The following is a 16,326-nucleotide window of genomic DNA, read 5'->3' on the forward strand; positions in this document are numbered from 1 at the left end:
AGCTGTCCTCTTACCCAAGGACACTTTATTTTCTTAGAGCAGGGGTGGCCAACTCCCGAGAGACTGCGATCTACTTTCAGAATTAAAATCTGGCAGTGATCTACCACCCTTTTTAGGGGTTTTTAGGGGTTCCGGTCAAAGTTGTTGAACTTTTTTAGGGAGGGGAAACGCCCCATTTTGTTGGGGTTCTGTTTTTTTTTGGGGGGGGGACTTTTAGCGGGAACGGGAAACATTTAGCAGAACAGCAAAAAGCAAAAAGTCTGTCTTACGTTACAGAGATCAGGAGAAAATACAGGCAGGGGAGAGGGGCCAGGTGCTCTTAGGCAAAAGCAAAGGGAAATGAGCCCGCGATTGACAGCAATTGACTGCAACCTCCCGGGGATCCCGATCGACCTGTTGGACATCCCTGCCTTACAGGAACTCGACCAAAACTTTTTAACGATCTAAATATATGTTTTTCAATAAGAGAAGTATACAATGTCTTTTTAAAGGACACGTCAAAGGGGCCTGAGCGCAGGCCTCACTGCATTTTTGGCTGCGGATGTGAATTAGTCACAAAAAACTAAACAGATAGCTATCTCCATGTATGAATTCTTATTAGGGAATACTTTTACCAAAGACATTTGTGTGCTTATGGTGCAATTCTATTTCCCAGCCAAGGCTTTGACCCAAGGCTTTGTATGCTAGATTTGGAAATGGAGCTTTCACAAAGATGGGCTTCCCTGAGGCTAGCTCCAAGCATGCAGTTCAGATGCAAGCATGGAACAGTGCCTAACACTGAAAACAATGAGAAAGAGCATTGTTCCTGCACCAGCTGCTGATCCCTGCCTCTGAAAAGACAGAGGAAAGCAAAACAAGATATAAGCTTGTGCTAATGTGGGCGAGGCTTAGTTGGTGCCATAGTTTCAGATGAAGCAGGGGTTTCAAAGCCAGTGAAACCACATGGTGGAACTATTACAGGAGGGCCATCTCCTGAACTTTATTTTGTAAAGTTCATGGAACACTCAGGAGTGTTAAGATGTGACATACAGATACATACCAATAACAGTGCATTATATTTTGTTGTGCTAGCATGTTACAGAAGTGGACGTTTTTAGCTTCTAGGAAATTCTTAACATAGAAACATTTGTTTGTAGTCCTTCATTTACCCACCACTCATCTGTAATCCTTGTTTTGAGCTCAGGCAGAAGAAACTGTTCGTGGAAGCGATAGATGGAAGAAATATTTGAAAAGATTCCTGTTACCACATCAGGTGGAATCCCCGCCTCAAACAATTTAGTGCAAAAAACCTGCACCAAAACACACACACAACATCAGAACCAAAAGTATATTATTTATACTAGTTTAAGCAGCTGGATGTTGACAGATAACGGATATGGATTTTTGAATTTCTCCCCAAGATGTATTCAAGAGACATGTCTAGCTGGTTAGAAGGACTCCTCAACTAAAGACATCCATATATATTTCCAATAAATCTGCCACCTGCTTATTTCAAAGCCATTTGTTATGTTAGTCATTTAGAGTGAAAGCCAACTAAAGAAAAATAATGGATTTAACATATAAAGGTGCTTTACAAATATTTTCAAGTATCATTCTTAATTAACATTTGGCTAGACAAAAAAACTAGTGAAAGAAAGAAAGAGGCTAAATGGAAAGGTTTCTTTACAATGTGGTCCAATTATATATTTTTCTACTTCCGCACAAGACATTGCACAATTGGTTAAAAGACAACAGACATCTGACTCAGCTATTACAGATAAATTTGACTTTTAAGGAAGTTAATTGTCCAAAATAACTACCATCAGCTATACAGACATACTAGAACTGCTCTAGTAGAGAAAAATTAAGTTTTCTTACAAGTTTTTAGCAAGGCCAATTTCCCATATAGAAGTAGACTTACCTGATCCAGAAGATGAAGCCTTTTAACATAAGCTTCTTCCGTATGAAGAAGTTCACTTGCAATGTTAAACAGCTTCTGTGGCTCCGAACACTGCAGACAACATGAAAAAGGCAATGTGAATTTTCAGTCAAGATTACAAATGCTGAGGAAGTAATCGTTTTCATATTATGTTCTTGCAGCTGATGAAGTGCACACTACCATAAAAAGTCTTCCATCTTACTGAGCTGATGAAGTATACATTTGGATGGTTCATGAATCTCTTTATGGATGGTGTATGTTTCACTGTTTCTCTAAAATCAATTTAGTACAGAGCAACCTCTTACAGTATAGCTAGAACCATCTAATTTGCATATTTCACTCATTGTCATCAAATGTGAACTATGGAACCCTCTCACAAGGCATCCTTTACTAAAATTTAGTATGATGTGGAGCAAAAAGAGGGAAGAAATCAAAGTATGCCTTTCCTGTGGTTCGCTAGTGGTAATCGCCTCCACAGAAAATGTCCAAATTCAACTGATGGCCTTAAAACATTGCTGCTGCTGCTTCATTTTAAAACAAATAAACAAACAAACAAAAAACCCCAAGAAATGAAAAGGGAAAAGCAAACATGTTTAGGGGCAAAGTAAAACAGACTTTATTATTGATTTTTGAGCTTGCATAGTCAATAGCTAATCAAATGCTTTTATGAGGAACAAAAAAGTTAAAAGGTGTTTATGGGTTGTTGTTGTTGTTGTTGTTGTTGTTGTTGTTACCATGTCTCTCTAGCCCTGAAATCCCTTCTCATTAGGAAAAAAGAAGTTATAGTCCATGCATTGGGGCAAACAAAAAAAAGACAAAACCACTCTCAACTTTTTTAAAAAAATAAGGCTCCAAATTGCTGGTTTCAGAAAACTAGATAGAAATACCTAACCCATGCAATGCAGTGTTGGTTTTTCAAAACTTCCTTATTGACTTTTGGTCTGAGCAAATCTGATGACAAAACTCTAACAGGTAGCTTTGGAATAAAAAAACTTTTCAATTTAAGGCACCCTGCACCTCCTAAGCTCTGCATCACATGCCAAGTTTATTTGTTACCAAGGCTGATGGTAACAGCAAAGCATCACACTTGATTAGAGCAAGGATATGAAGCTGCTTAAGTTCTCAGCCCAGAATTTCATCTCCGGATTTCAGGGTTTATGCAGACACATTCACAACTATTATTCTATTCTGCTTCCTCCTCAGGATATAACACTGCTCACCAGCAAGAAGAGAAGAAGGCAAAGGAAGTGAAGACCAAGTAAGTGAACTGAGACAATCCCGCTCTTTACACCCTGATAGCTAATAAAATACGATAACCTGGTCAGTTGAAGTGTTCATCACATGGCAATTGTCTTTCATCTCCAAAAACAATAGGCTTCAATGAATAGAAAATCTTCACTTGATTAGGTTATTTATCTCCATACAAGATATGCCTGGGCCTCTCTCATTCCTACGATTTAGCACTAATATAGAATATTTCCATATTTCTTCTTTCCACTTTTTTATTACCAGTCCAGTTATTAACCAATTAAAATAGTATGGCAGTTGTGCTTGAACATGGGCACACACTTGCAAAATCGCTAAAATCAATCACTTTCATGTCATTTCTTCTTTTAGAAGTATCCAGGCTGAGATATCCCATATACAACGTCAGCAATGTCAGTCAGAGAGACATTATCAAAGCTAATAAGCTCCTTCTTGTCAGTTTTCATTGGACAAACGACAGAGAAGACACACAATTATTCAGTCATGTGTGTTCAGGTTCTAATAAATGCTCAATGACATTGATGCCTTATAGCATAAAATAAAAGAGTGATGTGGAATGAGGCATTTCTTACTTTCAGGAACACTATCTTTAAAAGTTAGCAAGATTAATCAGTATTTTCATTTCAGTATTTTACACACAAATGTGCCCATTAATTGTTTATTATTGCCCATTTCCTCACGGGGGGGGGGGGCGTTCTAAACAGAATGCACAGCAAAGTATCAGTCTGCCAAGATTAGAGTAAATTAAGAATAATGCCATTAAATTGGATAATTATTTGGATTTTAATAAATATCAATAATTTACTTCTCTTCATCTTTCCACTATAGAAACAGTGGATAACTTAAGGAAAAACAATTTGATGTGATCCAGTGTATTTCAACACCGAATTTCTCAAGTATCTGTTTTTCTGTATTCCATTATGAATTGACCTTATCATTGTCTCTTGACTAATGTGTAGATAAGAACTCAGTAATCCACCAGTATTCACATTTCCTAGAATTATGGGGTCATCCAATCTAATCCTCTGCATTGCAGGAATCTCAACTAGATCATACAGGACAGATGACCATCTGCAACAATTCTTTTAGGTTAAAAAAAAACTTAACATGTGTATTTTGAGAGAAAATACAATTTAAAATATGTATTCTTTTAAAGTTGTGATTTAAAAATAATAATCACAGATTAAGGCAGAAATATAACAGAGGAGACTTATGGGTAAAGACATGCTAGAGTGACATGGAATGGCATCTCTACCCCAGCATCAACACTCAAACTAAGCTGAGTGAAAAAGAGTAGTGATCATGGCAAAAGAATAGAGAACCTATCATTTTGTGAAATAATCTGGATGCTGTGCTCAAATGGTTTTTCATGCCCAAGGTCCCAAGTTCAATGACTCACACTAAAGGATCTCAGGTAATAGGCTGGGAAATACCTCTCTGCAGAGACCTTGGCCAGCAGTCAAAATGACTGGCATCAGGTTAAAGGTAAAGGTAAAGTTAAAGGGACCCCTGACCATTAGGTCCAGTCGTGACCGACTCTGGGGTTGCGGCGCTCATCTCGCTTTATTGGCCGAGGGAGCCAGCGAGCAGCTTCTGGGTCATGTGGCCAGCATGACTAAGCCGCTTCTGGCGAACTGGAGCAGAGCACGGAAACGCCGTTTACCTTCCCACCAGAGCAATATCTATTTATCTACTTGCACTTTGACGTGCTTTCAAACTGCTAGGTTGGCAGGAGCAGGGACCGAGCAATGGGAGCTCACCCCGTTGCGGGGATTCGAACCACCGCCCTTCTGATCGGCAAGTCCTAGGCTCTGTGGTTTAACCACAGCGCCACCCACGTCCCGCATCAGGTTAAACCACTGGTTTTCAACTGGTGTGTTCCGGCCCATTATTGGGTCATGACTTGATAAGAGCATAAGAAGAACACTGGTGAGTCTCTCCAGGGCTAATTATAATTATAACTATAATTATACTCCACCCATCTGGCTGGGGTGCCCCAGCCACTCTGGGCAGCTCCCAACACATATAAAAACATAATAAAATAATAGTAGCAATCTGAACCAATATAAAAAGTCCCAATAACTTTAAAATCAACAACTTATATCAAACAAAGCAACATTCAACAATCCATCAGAATCTCATAGTAAACAGTAAAATTAAACTTCAGCAAATAATAATTAAACAGTTTACACTTATCAACCACAATAAAGAATTACCAATCTATAATCAGTAAAAATAACAGCAAATCACAATGCATAAAATACCACAAAACATACAAAACCATGTAAAAATGTCAAATTGAGAAACAAGGATGCACAACTTATAAAACTTTTAAAAAATATCCCTGAACTTCGCTCTTCTGCTGCTGCTGTTCTCAAAGTCATGGTCTGGGAAAGGCTTCCAGGGCTGGAGGGTGGAGCAAGGCAGGTGGGAACGCCATTGCCTGATGAAGAACAGAAAGTCTCCCTCTCCTCACCTAGTCCAACATCCTATACTCCCAGTGGCCTACCAAATATCTCTGAAAAGCCCAGAAACAGGACCTGAGAACAACAGCCCCACCACCACTACCACCAGCAACTGGTATTCAGAGACAAGCCGCCTCTGATAGTGGAAGCAGAACATAGTAGCCATTAATGGCTAGTAGCCATTAAGAGCCTTATCCTCCACAAAGGATGGGTTGCAAGAGCAGCACTACCACATACAAATATATGGAGGGGAAATTAATGAGCAGGCTTCCAAACACATGTTTGGATTAAAGGAGGATCTGAGTCTAATAGACCGAAGACTGCTGGATTAGACAGATCAATGACCTGCCTTCATATAATGAAGCTCTTGCCAATTATCATCACAGTAGTCAGCTACTGTTGCAATGACTACAGAGAAAAGGTTTATTTTGAACAGAGTGCAATATAAAAGGAACACTGAAAAATGCTATTGAAAAATAATTGTTATGCAAACTACAAAAAGACACTAGTTTAGGAGATGAAGAGGTGCAATAGAGCAAATGAAAACCTGGATTAGTGTTTTCAAGAGGTTTCTACTCATAATTATAAAGAGTAGCTCAGTCCTTTGAAGAGGCCTCATCAAACTTGCAACAATGTACCTCTCTACATTACGAATGCCTACATCACACCAGGAAGTGCCCAGAAAACAGCACACGTCAATGTGATCAAGAATCCTTATCCTGGTTTTAAAAAGAGTAAAGAAAATTGAAATTGGGGTGGGAGTGGAAGCAGCCTCTCAAGTGCTCCACTTAAGACTCTTCTTGTGACATTGCTGGTCCTCCTTTATTCCCCAAAGCTAGTTATATTAATTACTTCAACTGTGTCATTTCTGGTTAAGTGATGTCAACAACATTCTGAAGTCCCCAGAGCAAGACAGGCTATCAGACACATTTACTCAGGAACTTACCACATTTCCTGTCCAGAGCTTTAGTGCAGAAAGCAGCTGCTGTGCAATGAATGCAATGCAATGTTTTGCCTATCAATATTAATCCTTTCACCGTGGCTTGCATGGATCAGGTGTACTGAATTATTAGCGTACACAACATGATGGTGATGATAATACCTGCATGTAGAACTGCCCAAAATACAAATGCACTTTTTTTAAAGCTAATTTTAGGGCATGCCATACCACTGCAGAAGAACACAGGCAATTCACGTGCTGTTGGAATGTACTGGGCCCTAGGGTATTGTCTGAAGGCAAATGAAGCTGCCACCCTGTTGGAGCTGAGCAGGTCTGCTTCTAGCCAGTATCTAGGTGGGCTACCTTGGATTCCGTGAAAGAAGAAAGGAAAGAGGAAAAATGTAATGAAGTATAATTAATAATTTCCCATTTTTAGTTTGAATGAAATCTGCCTTTAACGTTACAATTCTAGTTCTCCAAACAGTAATACAGTGGTACCTCGGGTTAAGTACTTAATTCGTTCTGGAGGTCCATTCTTAACCTGAAACTGTTCTTCACCTGAGGCACCACTTTAGCTAATGGGGCCTCCTGGTGCCGTTGCACCGCCAGAGCACGATTTCTGTTCTCATCCTGAAGCAAAGTTCTTAACCTGAGGTAATATTTCTGGGTTAGCAGAGTCTGTAACCTGAAGCGTATGTAACCTGAAGCGTATGTAACCCGAGGTACCACTGTACTCCTAGCATTTACCCCACAACAGCAGGAAGTGAATGAGTCCTGCATACCTAAGGCCCATGGTCCTCCCTCCCCAGTCTACAGAATGCTGAGAAAGAAGGTGAACAGGAATGGGAGGGATGGAACGATATGGGTTGCAAAGAAGGAGAAAGGTTAGCAGATTAAAAAAAAGAAAAAAGTCAACTTGTATGAGTTGTGAAGAAGAAGAAGAAGAGTTTGGATTTGATATCCCGCTTTATCACTACCCGGAGGAGTCTCAAAGCGGCTAACATTCTCCTTTCCCTTCTTCCCCCACAACAAACACTCTGTGAGGTGAGTGGGGCTGAGAGACTTCAGAGAAGTGTGACTAGCCCAAGGTCACCCAGCAGCTGCATGTGGAGGAGCGGAGACGCGAACCCGGTTCCCCAGATTAGGAGACTACCGCTCTTAACCACTACACCACACTGGCTCTTGTGAGTCCCTGCTTTAGAGAAAGCCTCACTGTACTTTGCATCTTCAGGTCTATAGAAGAAGGCATTTGAACAGGGATGCCATGGATATTTAAAAAAAAGCCACATCACATCTGCATAATATACAAACAAAACGTAGCCCAGTATCATACAATGTTGGAGGAAGAGTCAAACATATATGAGATGCTGATATAATTGAACATGGGGAAATTTAACTTCCAACTAAATGAAAGCCATTCAAAACATTTGGTCAAACTAATTTAAAATTCCTTCCATATATATTGCCAATTTAAAGGTTCAGGTTAAAAATATTCTAAGCTTTATGTTGCAGTTGTAAAGTTATTTATTTCCCATTTTTATTCAGTGGGAAAGGTCAAAAGGCCCCACATTATTTGTTAAAATAATGCATTATATTAATATGTATATTAATAAAATGTATTATTCAATTAAGATGTTTATTAATAAAATGCATTGATTATATGATGCATCTCACATAAGTATGGGGCATCTAGGTATGCATAGATAAAAAAATAGGGAAAACTGATCCTAAGGATTGATGTGTACTTAAAGATCAATCAGCTATGGTCGTAATTAAATCTGGACTCCCACTATATAGATATTACTAGCTCCATATCTATAAATTAATTTTTTTGCCATGACATATTTTATTATATTGGAGACTGTGTTCGTTCATCATGCTATATTCTAGAGCAAAGCACACACACTGAGAGACTGCATTCTTCAGAATATACTTCCAGGTTTTGCCTTAATGTTGGCCATTACTCTACCATTAATGGTTGCAATGACACCAAAATCAATGTTTCTTGCCCTTTCTTCTGACTTGACTCATATTAATACACTGATTAGTCTCAGGCATATGGATAAAGAAACAAACTATTTCAGAGCCTAAGTCCAAGTGAGTCAATTGCAGTACTTACTATATCTCTGATGGGGAAAGGTAGCAAACTATGTCTTTATGGCTATTTGAACTCATAATGTTACTTATGATTCTATTAATGCTATGCTTGCTAACAAAACTGTAAACTGCTTTAGAAGTTCTGCCTAAATATGGAATATACATCTTTTAAATCACCCCCATCACTAGAAGCTGTGCAAGTACCCATACTTAATGATTCATTTCATCCTCTCATTTTCTAACTCATGACATCTCCTCCTAGATCTCCTGTGTAGACCCAAATCCTTCAAGATCTATTGATAGAAAGCTGCATATAAATGAGTTAAATAAATCAAGACATTCCCATGGTGGCCACTGGCTTAATAATAGTTTGGAGTCAATCTGGATTTTGAATGACGTTTTCTTGAAAATAACCAAGAGCCTTGTAGTATCTTTATTGTTGCGACTAAAGACTATTAATACAGTCATCCCTATGGACCATGTTGCAGATGTACATGATAAGCTTCAGGGCAAAAAGAAGCCACATAAATTTATTATTGTTGATTGAAAACATTATTTTAGGTTTAGGGGCAGCTGAGCAATCATTGACTTATCAATATGGTGAGAAGAGTACTGCATAGAATTGTAGCTTTGGAAGAGATCCCAATGGACATCCAGTCCAACTCCCATGCATTGCAGGAATCACAACTAAAGCATACATGACAGATGGGCTTCCAACCTCTACTTAAAAACCTCCAAGAAAGGAGAGTCCACTACCTCCCGAGGGAGACCGTTTCACTGTTGAACAGCTCTTACAGCATGGTTACTGAACTCTGGTAACAGGTCATCAGAAGAAAAGCCCTGCAGAATTAGGATAAGGGCTATGCAATCCAGCATCCTGCTCTCACAGTGCCCAATCAGATGCATATTGGAAGCAGGACATGAGTGTAACAGCACTTCCCCCAGTTGTGGTTTCTGGCACTGCTAGTAGCTCCAGGAATCAGTGTATAAGGAGCATCTTCTATAATAATATTTCTGAAGTCTGTGCATGTAAAAATTTGTCTGTGTGAAAATCTTTACTTCTTAATCACATCAGTGACACAGACAGGAGCTAAAAGGGAAAGGGAACCTCTGAATAGAGACACATACCCATTCTCCAAAAAAGAAAATAATAGACCAGTGCTTAATGGAGAGTGAAAAGAAACTGTGGTATCAGCTTGCTTTGTCTGCCTTTCCCTCTGCCCATCTTTGCATGTCCGGAAGTTTTGAATATCAACCATGAAGCTGCTGGCCTATATGCTGCAGATTTCAAAATGACAACAGCAGCCACATTTCAGTCTAACAGGCTTCCAGTTCCACTCTGCCTTATTGGAGGCAGCCCCCACGACAGCGAGAGATGGTTGGCGAAGGAAAAACAAGGATGATTGAGGGTAATTATCCCTGCAAATTCCTCCCAGGGATGGGGGTGGTGAACAGGCTTCACATACAGTTTGTCTCGGGACCCGGCTCTCACTCCGATATGGAATGTGGGGGGCAGGGAGGTGCTGAGTGCAAAAGCGCTTCGCCTGCCGAAAACCCTCCAATGCCGCCTTTAAGAAGCAGAGGTTCTCCTATTAATTAGACTAAAGTACAGGTGCATGCTAGAAGAGATGAGATCACAAACTGTGGAAGAAATTAGCTACAAGATTTTAAGCTTTGAACTTGAGATAAGTTCAAAAGACATGGTGCAAAAGCCAGTGGCGAGGAGGGGAGCCTATGGCTTCTTTCTTTAAAGTTTTCTTCTCTAAATTTATGATTTGGCAACCCTCCTCTGAATTAGTTCAAATTATATTTGTACAAGCAAGAATGGAAGAAATTGGAATAGATAGATAGATAGATAGATAGATAGATAGATAGATAGACAGATGATAGATAGACGATAGATAGATAGATAGATAGATAGATAGATAGATAGATAGATAGATAGATAGATATAGATAGATAGATAGATAGATAGATAGATGATAGATAGATATAGATAGATATAGATTCAACAATAACAATAAATCAGCAGTAACTAATACATCAATTCATTACAGTTGACCATCTTTAACAATAGTTAACAAACTACAAAACATCACTTTGAGTTAGTCAACTTTTCATATTTAACTTCACCTCTTTCTTAGCAAATCAGAAAGAAAAGACCAAAAGAAGAAAGTGAGAAGAAAATAAAACACCAAAGGAGGAGGAAGGGGAAAGAAAAGAAAAAGAAAGAAAGAAAATTAATAAAAAAAGAATTTTTAAAAAATAAACACATTTGACTTCCGATTAGACTCATTGTATTATTATTTCTATTGTTCTTTCACACACAGTTCCAAATTACTGTATTACTTTCTCTATTCTTATCAGATACCAAAAACATTATGTTTCTTATTTTACAAGAATCATTCTAGTTCTGCCAGGAGATGTTTATTATTACAATAGTTTTCCAGATACTCTTTTTTAAAAATTCCATTCTTTCTGTACCTTCTATTGGATTATAAATATGGAATAGAACATAAAAAGAGCTGTGTGTGTTAAAAAAAAGGAAAAAGGGAGGAAAGCTCTATTTTTCAAAAGGTTTATGATGGAAACTTAGAGTTGACTCTTCCCCATCCTTTATTATTTATGAAGTGAACTGAATAACGCTAAGAGGACGTGGAATTTAATTTAATTGGAAGTATAATTGCTCATATATCTTCAGTTAGAAGAAAGGATGAAAGGAGTCTGAACTGCCAAAGGAACTGATCATATTCTTTACCGAGTCATCTGCAGTTCTATAGACTGCTCTTCTTCCCAGGCTGAGAGGAAAAATGGTGACAACAGGTTACCGTATTTACTGGCGCAGAGTGACTTTTGCAGCTGTTAGAGTTGCAAAACAACAAAGTACGGGACGGAGCGATGGAGAAATTTCTGGAACAACAATGGGATATCAGCTCCACCCAAGGAATGATGGATAACACCAACAACCAGGGGGAAAGAAAGACATAACATCTTACAGGGACAGGAAGAAACACCATGGACAGAATATAGGATATAGCTTGAGTTCTTCACTTGTAGTTTTATAAATCATTTAATGTATCAACACAAATAGAAGTTATTAATATTGCAGTTGTTGTATAAGGGATTATTTTTTTGACCTGAAGGAAACTGAAATTAGTAAGATTTTGGAATGCAGAAATAAATAAGATAATCAAACCATCAAATCTAGCACAAGGGGTTGGGGGCACTTTATCTAAATTACAGTGGTACCTTGGGTTAAGTGCTTAATTTGTTCCGGAGGTCCGTTCTTAACCTGAAATTGTTCTTAACCTGAAGCACCACTTTAGCTAATGGGACTTCCTGCTGCTGCCACACCGCCGGAGCACAATTTCTGTTCTCATCCTGAAGCAAAGTTCTTAACCTGAAGCACTATTTCTGGGTTAACGGAGTCTGTAACCTGAAGCGTATGTAACCTGAAGCATATGTAACCTGAGGTACCACTGTATATAGTTCGGTATTTGAATGATAGGCATTAATAAGTGTATTTTAAGTTGGTATAGTTATCATGAGGCTATTATTGGACTGTAGTTTTCAACTAATAAAAATTATGAAATAAAAAAATAAAAGGCCAACATCAACACCTCCCAGAAAACAATAACAAACTAAGGGGAAGTTGGAGACCTCAGAAAGAAAGAAGGCTGGGTCTGAAACTCAAACTGACTTATATATCCACCATAGACTAGGACTGAAGAAAAGAGAAAAATAAGAAAGACAAGGGAGCTCACTCCTCAGCAACAGAACAACGCTTTGCATAGAAGTGACAGGCGTCTGACTGAAGGCCTTAGAGAGCCACTGCCAAGCAGTACTCAGTTACTGGGGGGCAAGTGTCACAGACTATCTGACTCAAAATCATGCAGTTTCACATGCTCAGCAAATTTTGAAGATCATTCTTCCCCACTGCATCCTGTTATCAAACCAATACAAAAGATAATATTTACCTTGTTAATGTCCACACATTCCAGTTTTGGCACCTCTGCTGTCTCTTGCTCCTCACTGCTTCCCTCATCTATGTCACTGTCTTCATCCTGAGCAGAGTCTCTTTTCTGCTCTCCAGCGGAAAACCTGGCACTCTTTTTGTCCGTCTCCACCTCTGCTGGGTTCCCGGTCACAGTGACCTTTTTCTGCTCCGCTCCCTCTTCATTCAGGAAAGTCTCTCCCGCCACACTACAAGAAGGGCTGTCAATCCCACTGTCCCTATTGGGAATTTTACCATTATTGTTCAGCTCCACGGATGAGTCCTTAGGTACAAGCTCTTCTGTGGGGGCTTTGCTGACCTGCACATCAGCACCATCTTCAGCGCTTGTGCCATCATCTATATTTAGTTCTTTAATTTTCATTATGTCTGTGTTAGACAGTTCAGTGCTACACAACATGCCAGGTTCGCTGTCATCAAGCTCTTTATTTTCATTGGTAGAAGATGCAGTGGAACCTACTGCATCACAGATGCTTGGGCAACACTGTTTGGAAGAGTCTGTCTCAGGTTCCATTTTAAAAGCTAAGTTGAACTGGTTTCTTTGAACAGCATGGATGGGCCTCCTGCAAATGAAGATAAAGACAAAGGCACTGGGTCGTTGGCATCACATACAAATCCACTTTGAAGCTAGTGCCCTTGGTTTAAACTCTTTCAGACCAGAGGCCAAGTCTAACTTCAGATTGAGTGAGGTGGCCTGCCTCAAGTGGCAAATTCTGGGTCTGTTGTTAAAAAGCCAGCCAATTGTCAAGCATTGCTTACCACTACTAAGTATGTCAGCTGAACTTTCTGCTTCATGCCCTCAAATGCTTTTGGCTGTCTCTGTCAGCTTCTTCTTTTCATTTATTTAAAACTACAACCGGGCACAGAAATTTCTTTAAAATATCTTTAAAATATAACAGGTGGCTGCCATAAATATTCATATTATATTAAACCATAATAAAATTCAGTTTTTAAAGGAAATGAAACCCACAAATTCGTCCTATTAAAAATTTATGGCAACCATATTGAGGAAGTCATGGCCTTCAGCAAAGTCACTCCTAAATAATGAATAAATCATTTACGGTTTGCTAAAAGACTAGCCAGATATATTTATCTTCATAACAGACTGCAACATCCCAAGAGAATGAAATTATAAAAGTAATTTATAGCATACTTACTCAACATTTTTAACACCAAAAAACAGTCCTATAAGTTCTCGGTTCTCTGACAAGTTAACCAGTTTTAAAATCAATCATGTCTAGAGAAAATCCGTCCAACCTAGATAAATCACTTGTTGTCCAAGCACACCTATGCCAGGACTGAATAGTCGTGTACGGTTATGTATTTATCCTTTTGGAATCTGGGCTGGCAGCCCAACATCATTTTTACTATAACCCTCCGTTGTCAAAAATGTGTCATCACTGAGTGATTTACTTGTAAACCATCATCAATTATCAGACACATTTCAAAACTCTCCACTAGGTTTTAGATGGACTTGGCTTAATTGCTGTTGGTATTAAAATAGACACACCATTTTATGTATTTCACATTTGTGAGTTGTTATACTTTCATTCTGCACTGTTACAACGTATTTTCCCCTCCAGTTATTTAAAGAAGAGAGGAGGATAGCAAAAGTAACCAAAAGTACTTACCTAATGCTTTCGAATTTTTCAATGAGTCTGTTAATGTCTGGTGAGGTCTGTGTTGTTTCTTCTTCAGGCACTGGGCTTCTTGTTGACTTAGGATCTGCTGGCAAAGGCCTAGATGGTGCTGGAGGAATCTTCTCGTGCCCGGCAGGCTGGAGATGAACAGGTTTTGGAGGTACTGAAAACAAACAGAGTGAGAGAGAGGAATGGTCCGTCTTTCAGCAACCAAGCCAATTGCTCCACCTCTACAAAGCTGAAAAGGCCACTGCTTTATTATAGTAACACCAATGTAGTGCCAGACTGTTTTTATATATAAGAACAATTTGTTTTAAGCCAAGACTCACTGGGCTTCTCTTTTGCATTTTGGTAGATCTTTCAAAGACTGACAGAACGTCACCACTTCCTTGTTGCTAAACAGGATGCATAGCACACATAGACACTGCATTTTGCAAAAGCTCTACCACAACCCCCAGTCTTGAAATGAGCATTTTCGGTAGTCGTGATCCAGAACTTTGAGTTCTTTTGGATTAAAGCACTGAACAAAACTGATAAGAGTTAATAGAGATTTTTAAATATCTTCTCTCATGACTATTCTTCTGGAAATTCAGAAAGCAAATCAAGAATTGTCCGTATTCCTTTCTTTTTCCTTCCCCCACCTCTTTAAGGTATAAACTGCAGAAATTTCCTTCCTCTTTTGCTGCTGCACTAAACATGCTACTGTAAGAAAGCACTTACCAAGTACTGCTCTCTACTCCTTTGCTGGGGGTGGGAAAGAGCATTAGTCCTACTGCAGCAGTCTTTTGGAAAATGCAGCAAGCCATGCGAGGTCCTCATATTGTTCACAAGTAAATAGTAGTTTTTCAAGCATGCAAGCGGTAACCCATAGCAACAGGGTTCATGTCATCTCACTGTTCCATACAGCCAGAAGCAACTTAACTTAACCGGCCTTTAAACTAGATACTGTAAAAAAAGGGCAATTAACTCCAGTTGTTCACATCCTTCAACAGTTGCTGGCAAAATAAGCTCAGGTTCAGACTGCTCAATGAGGAAAAGGGTGAAGTTTAAAATTTCGAACCTCTCTCTAAAGCGTGTTGGGTTCAACATTTAAAAAAACCATGCACTGTATTTTTGTATAATATCATCAACATATATGACACTTTACAAAGAAACATATGCAAAACAGAGGAATTGGAAAACTATTACGTTTTAACACTTACTGGCACTGTAAGTGCTAAGGTATGAATATATCACCTGCAATGGACAAAGCAAAGTAAGGTATAAAAATTGATGTCCAGGAGGAACATTTTGCATTGCAATTTGTCAGATAACCCATTAAAATATATGTTGGAACACTGATTTCTGCCTTAGAGGAGTTCATTAAAGAACATCAGCTTACAAGACATCATTTTGGGGTTAGAATCCATCAAGGGGTCTGGTTTCCAGGTTCAGAGGGAGATGGTTATTAGTCCCAAATGAGCATGATCCCACGTAAGGGCCAAAAATGGCAGCCCCTGGGCAGAAGGTGGTCACATGATAGGCAAGAGGTAAAGTTCCATTTTTTTCTCCAGCAGAGACACATCATTAATTCAACCTGTATTCTAAGAAAGAACATGCCAGACCTGGAGATGGTGAAAGAAATGTGTGGTTGTGAGTGGATGGAAGAACTTCCAGGCTGTATCCTGTTAAAGGATATAATTTGATTACTAATGATCCAACCCATCTTTTTCTATATACTGTATTTTTTGCCCTATAGGACGCACTTTTCCCCCTCCAAAAATGAAGGGGAAATCTGGGTGCGTCCTATGGGGCGAATGCAGGCTTTCGCTGAAGCTTGGAGAGCGAGAGGGGTCGGTGCGCACCGACTCCTCTCACTCTCCAGGCTTCAGGAAGACATCCGCAGCCTAGGCAGCCCTGCGGGAGTAGCAGCCTGCTTCCCGGCGCGCGGGGCACCCTGAAGCAGAGCGCCCCGCGCGCCGGACAAACATCCGCAGCGTGGAGAGCCC

The 16,326-nt window shown here is 39.4% G+C and overlaps 1 protein-coding gene across 3 annotated transcripts in view; it reads right to left on the reverse strand.

Moving 5' to 3' along the window:
* FGD3 (FYVE, RhoGEF and PH domain containing 3) overlaps positions 1-16,326 on the reverse strand; it is a 102,540-nt gene that overhangs the window by 35,230 nt on the left and 50,984 nt on the right. The window contains exons 1-5 of one of the 3 annotated variants that reach the window (XM_081848859.1): positions 15,943-16,050; positions 14,330-14,501; positions 12,664-13,261; positions 1,901-1,990; positions 1,153-1,289 (exon numbers count right to left, since the gene is read on the reverse strand). In XM_081848859.1, the coding sequence (XP_081704985.1) occupies positions 1,153-1,289; positions 1,901-1,990; positions 12,664-13,212 (776 nt within the window). In that variant the 5' untranslated portion in view covers positions 13,213-13,261; positions 14,330-14,501; positions 15,943-16,050. Of the gene's footprint in view, positions 1-1,152; positions 1,290-1,900; positions 1,991-12,663; positions 13,262-14,329; positions 14,502-14,667; positions 15,468-15,942; positions 16,051-16,326 lie in introns of those variants that run through there. The other 2 variants (XM_081848858.1, XM_081848857.1) reach the window with 2 other exon arrangements.

This window comes from Podarcis erhardii, assembly GCF_964252035.2.
Source record: "Podarcis erhardii genome assembly, chromosome: 2".
NCBI classification, from domain to species: Eukaryota; Metazoa; Chordata; class Lepidosauria; order Squamata; family Lacertidae; genus Podarcis; species Podarcis erhardii.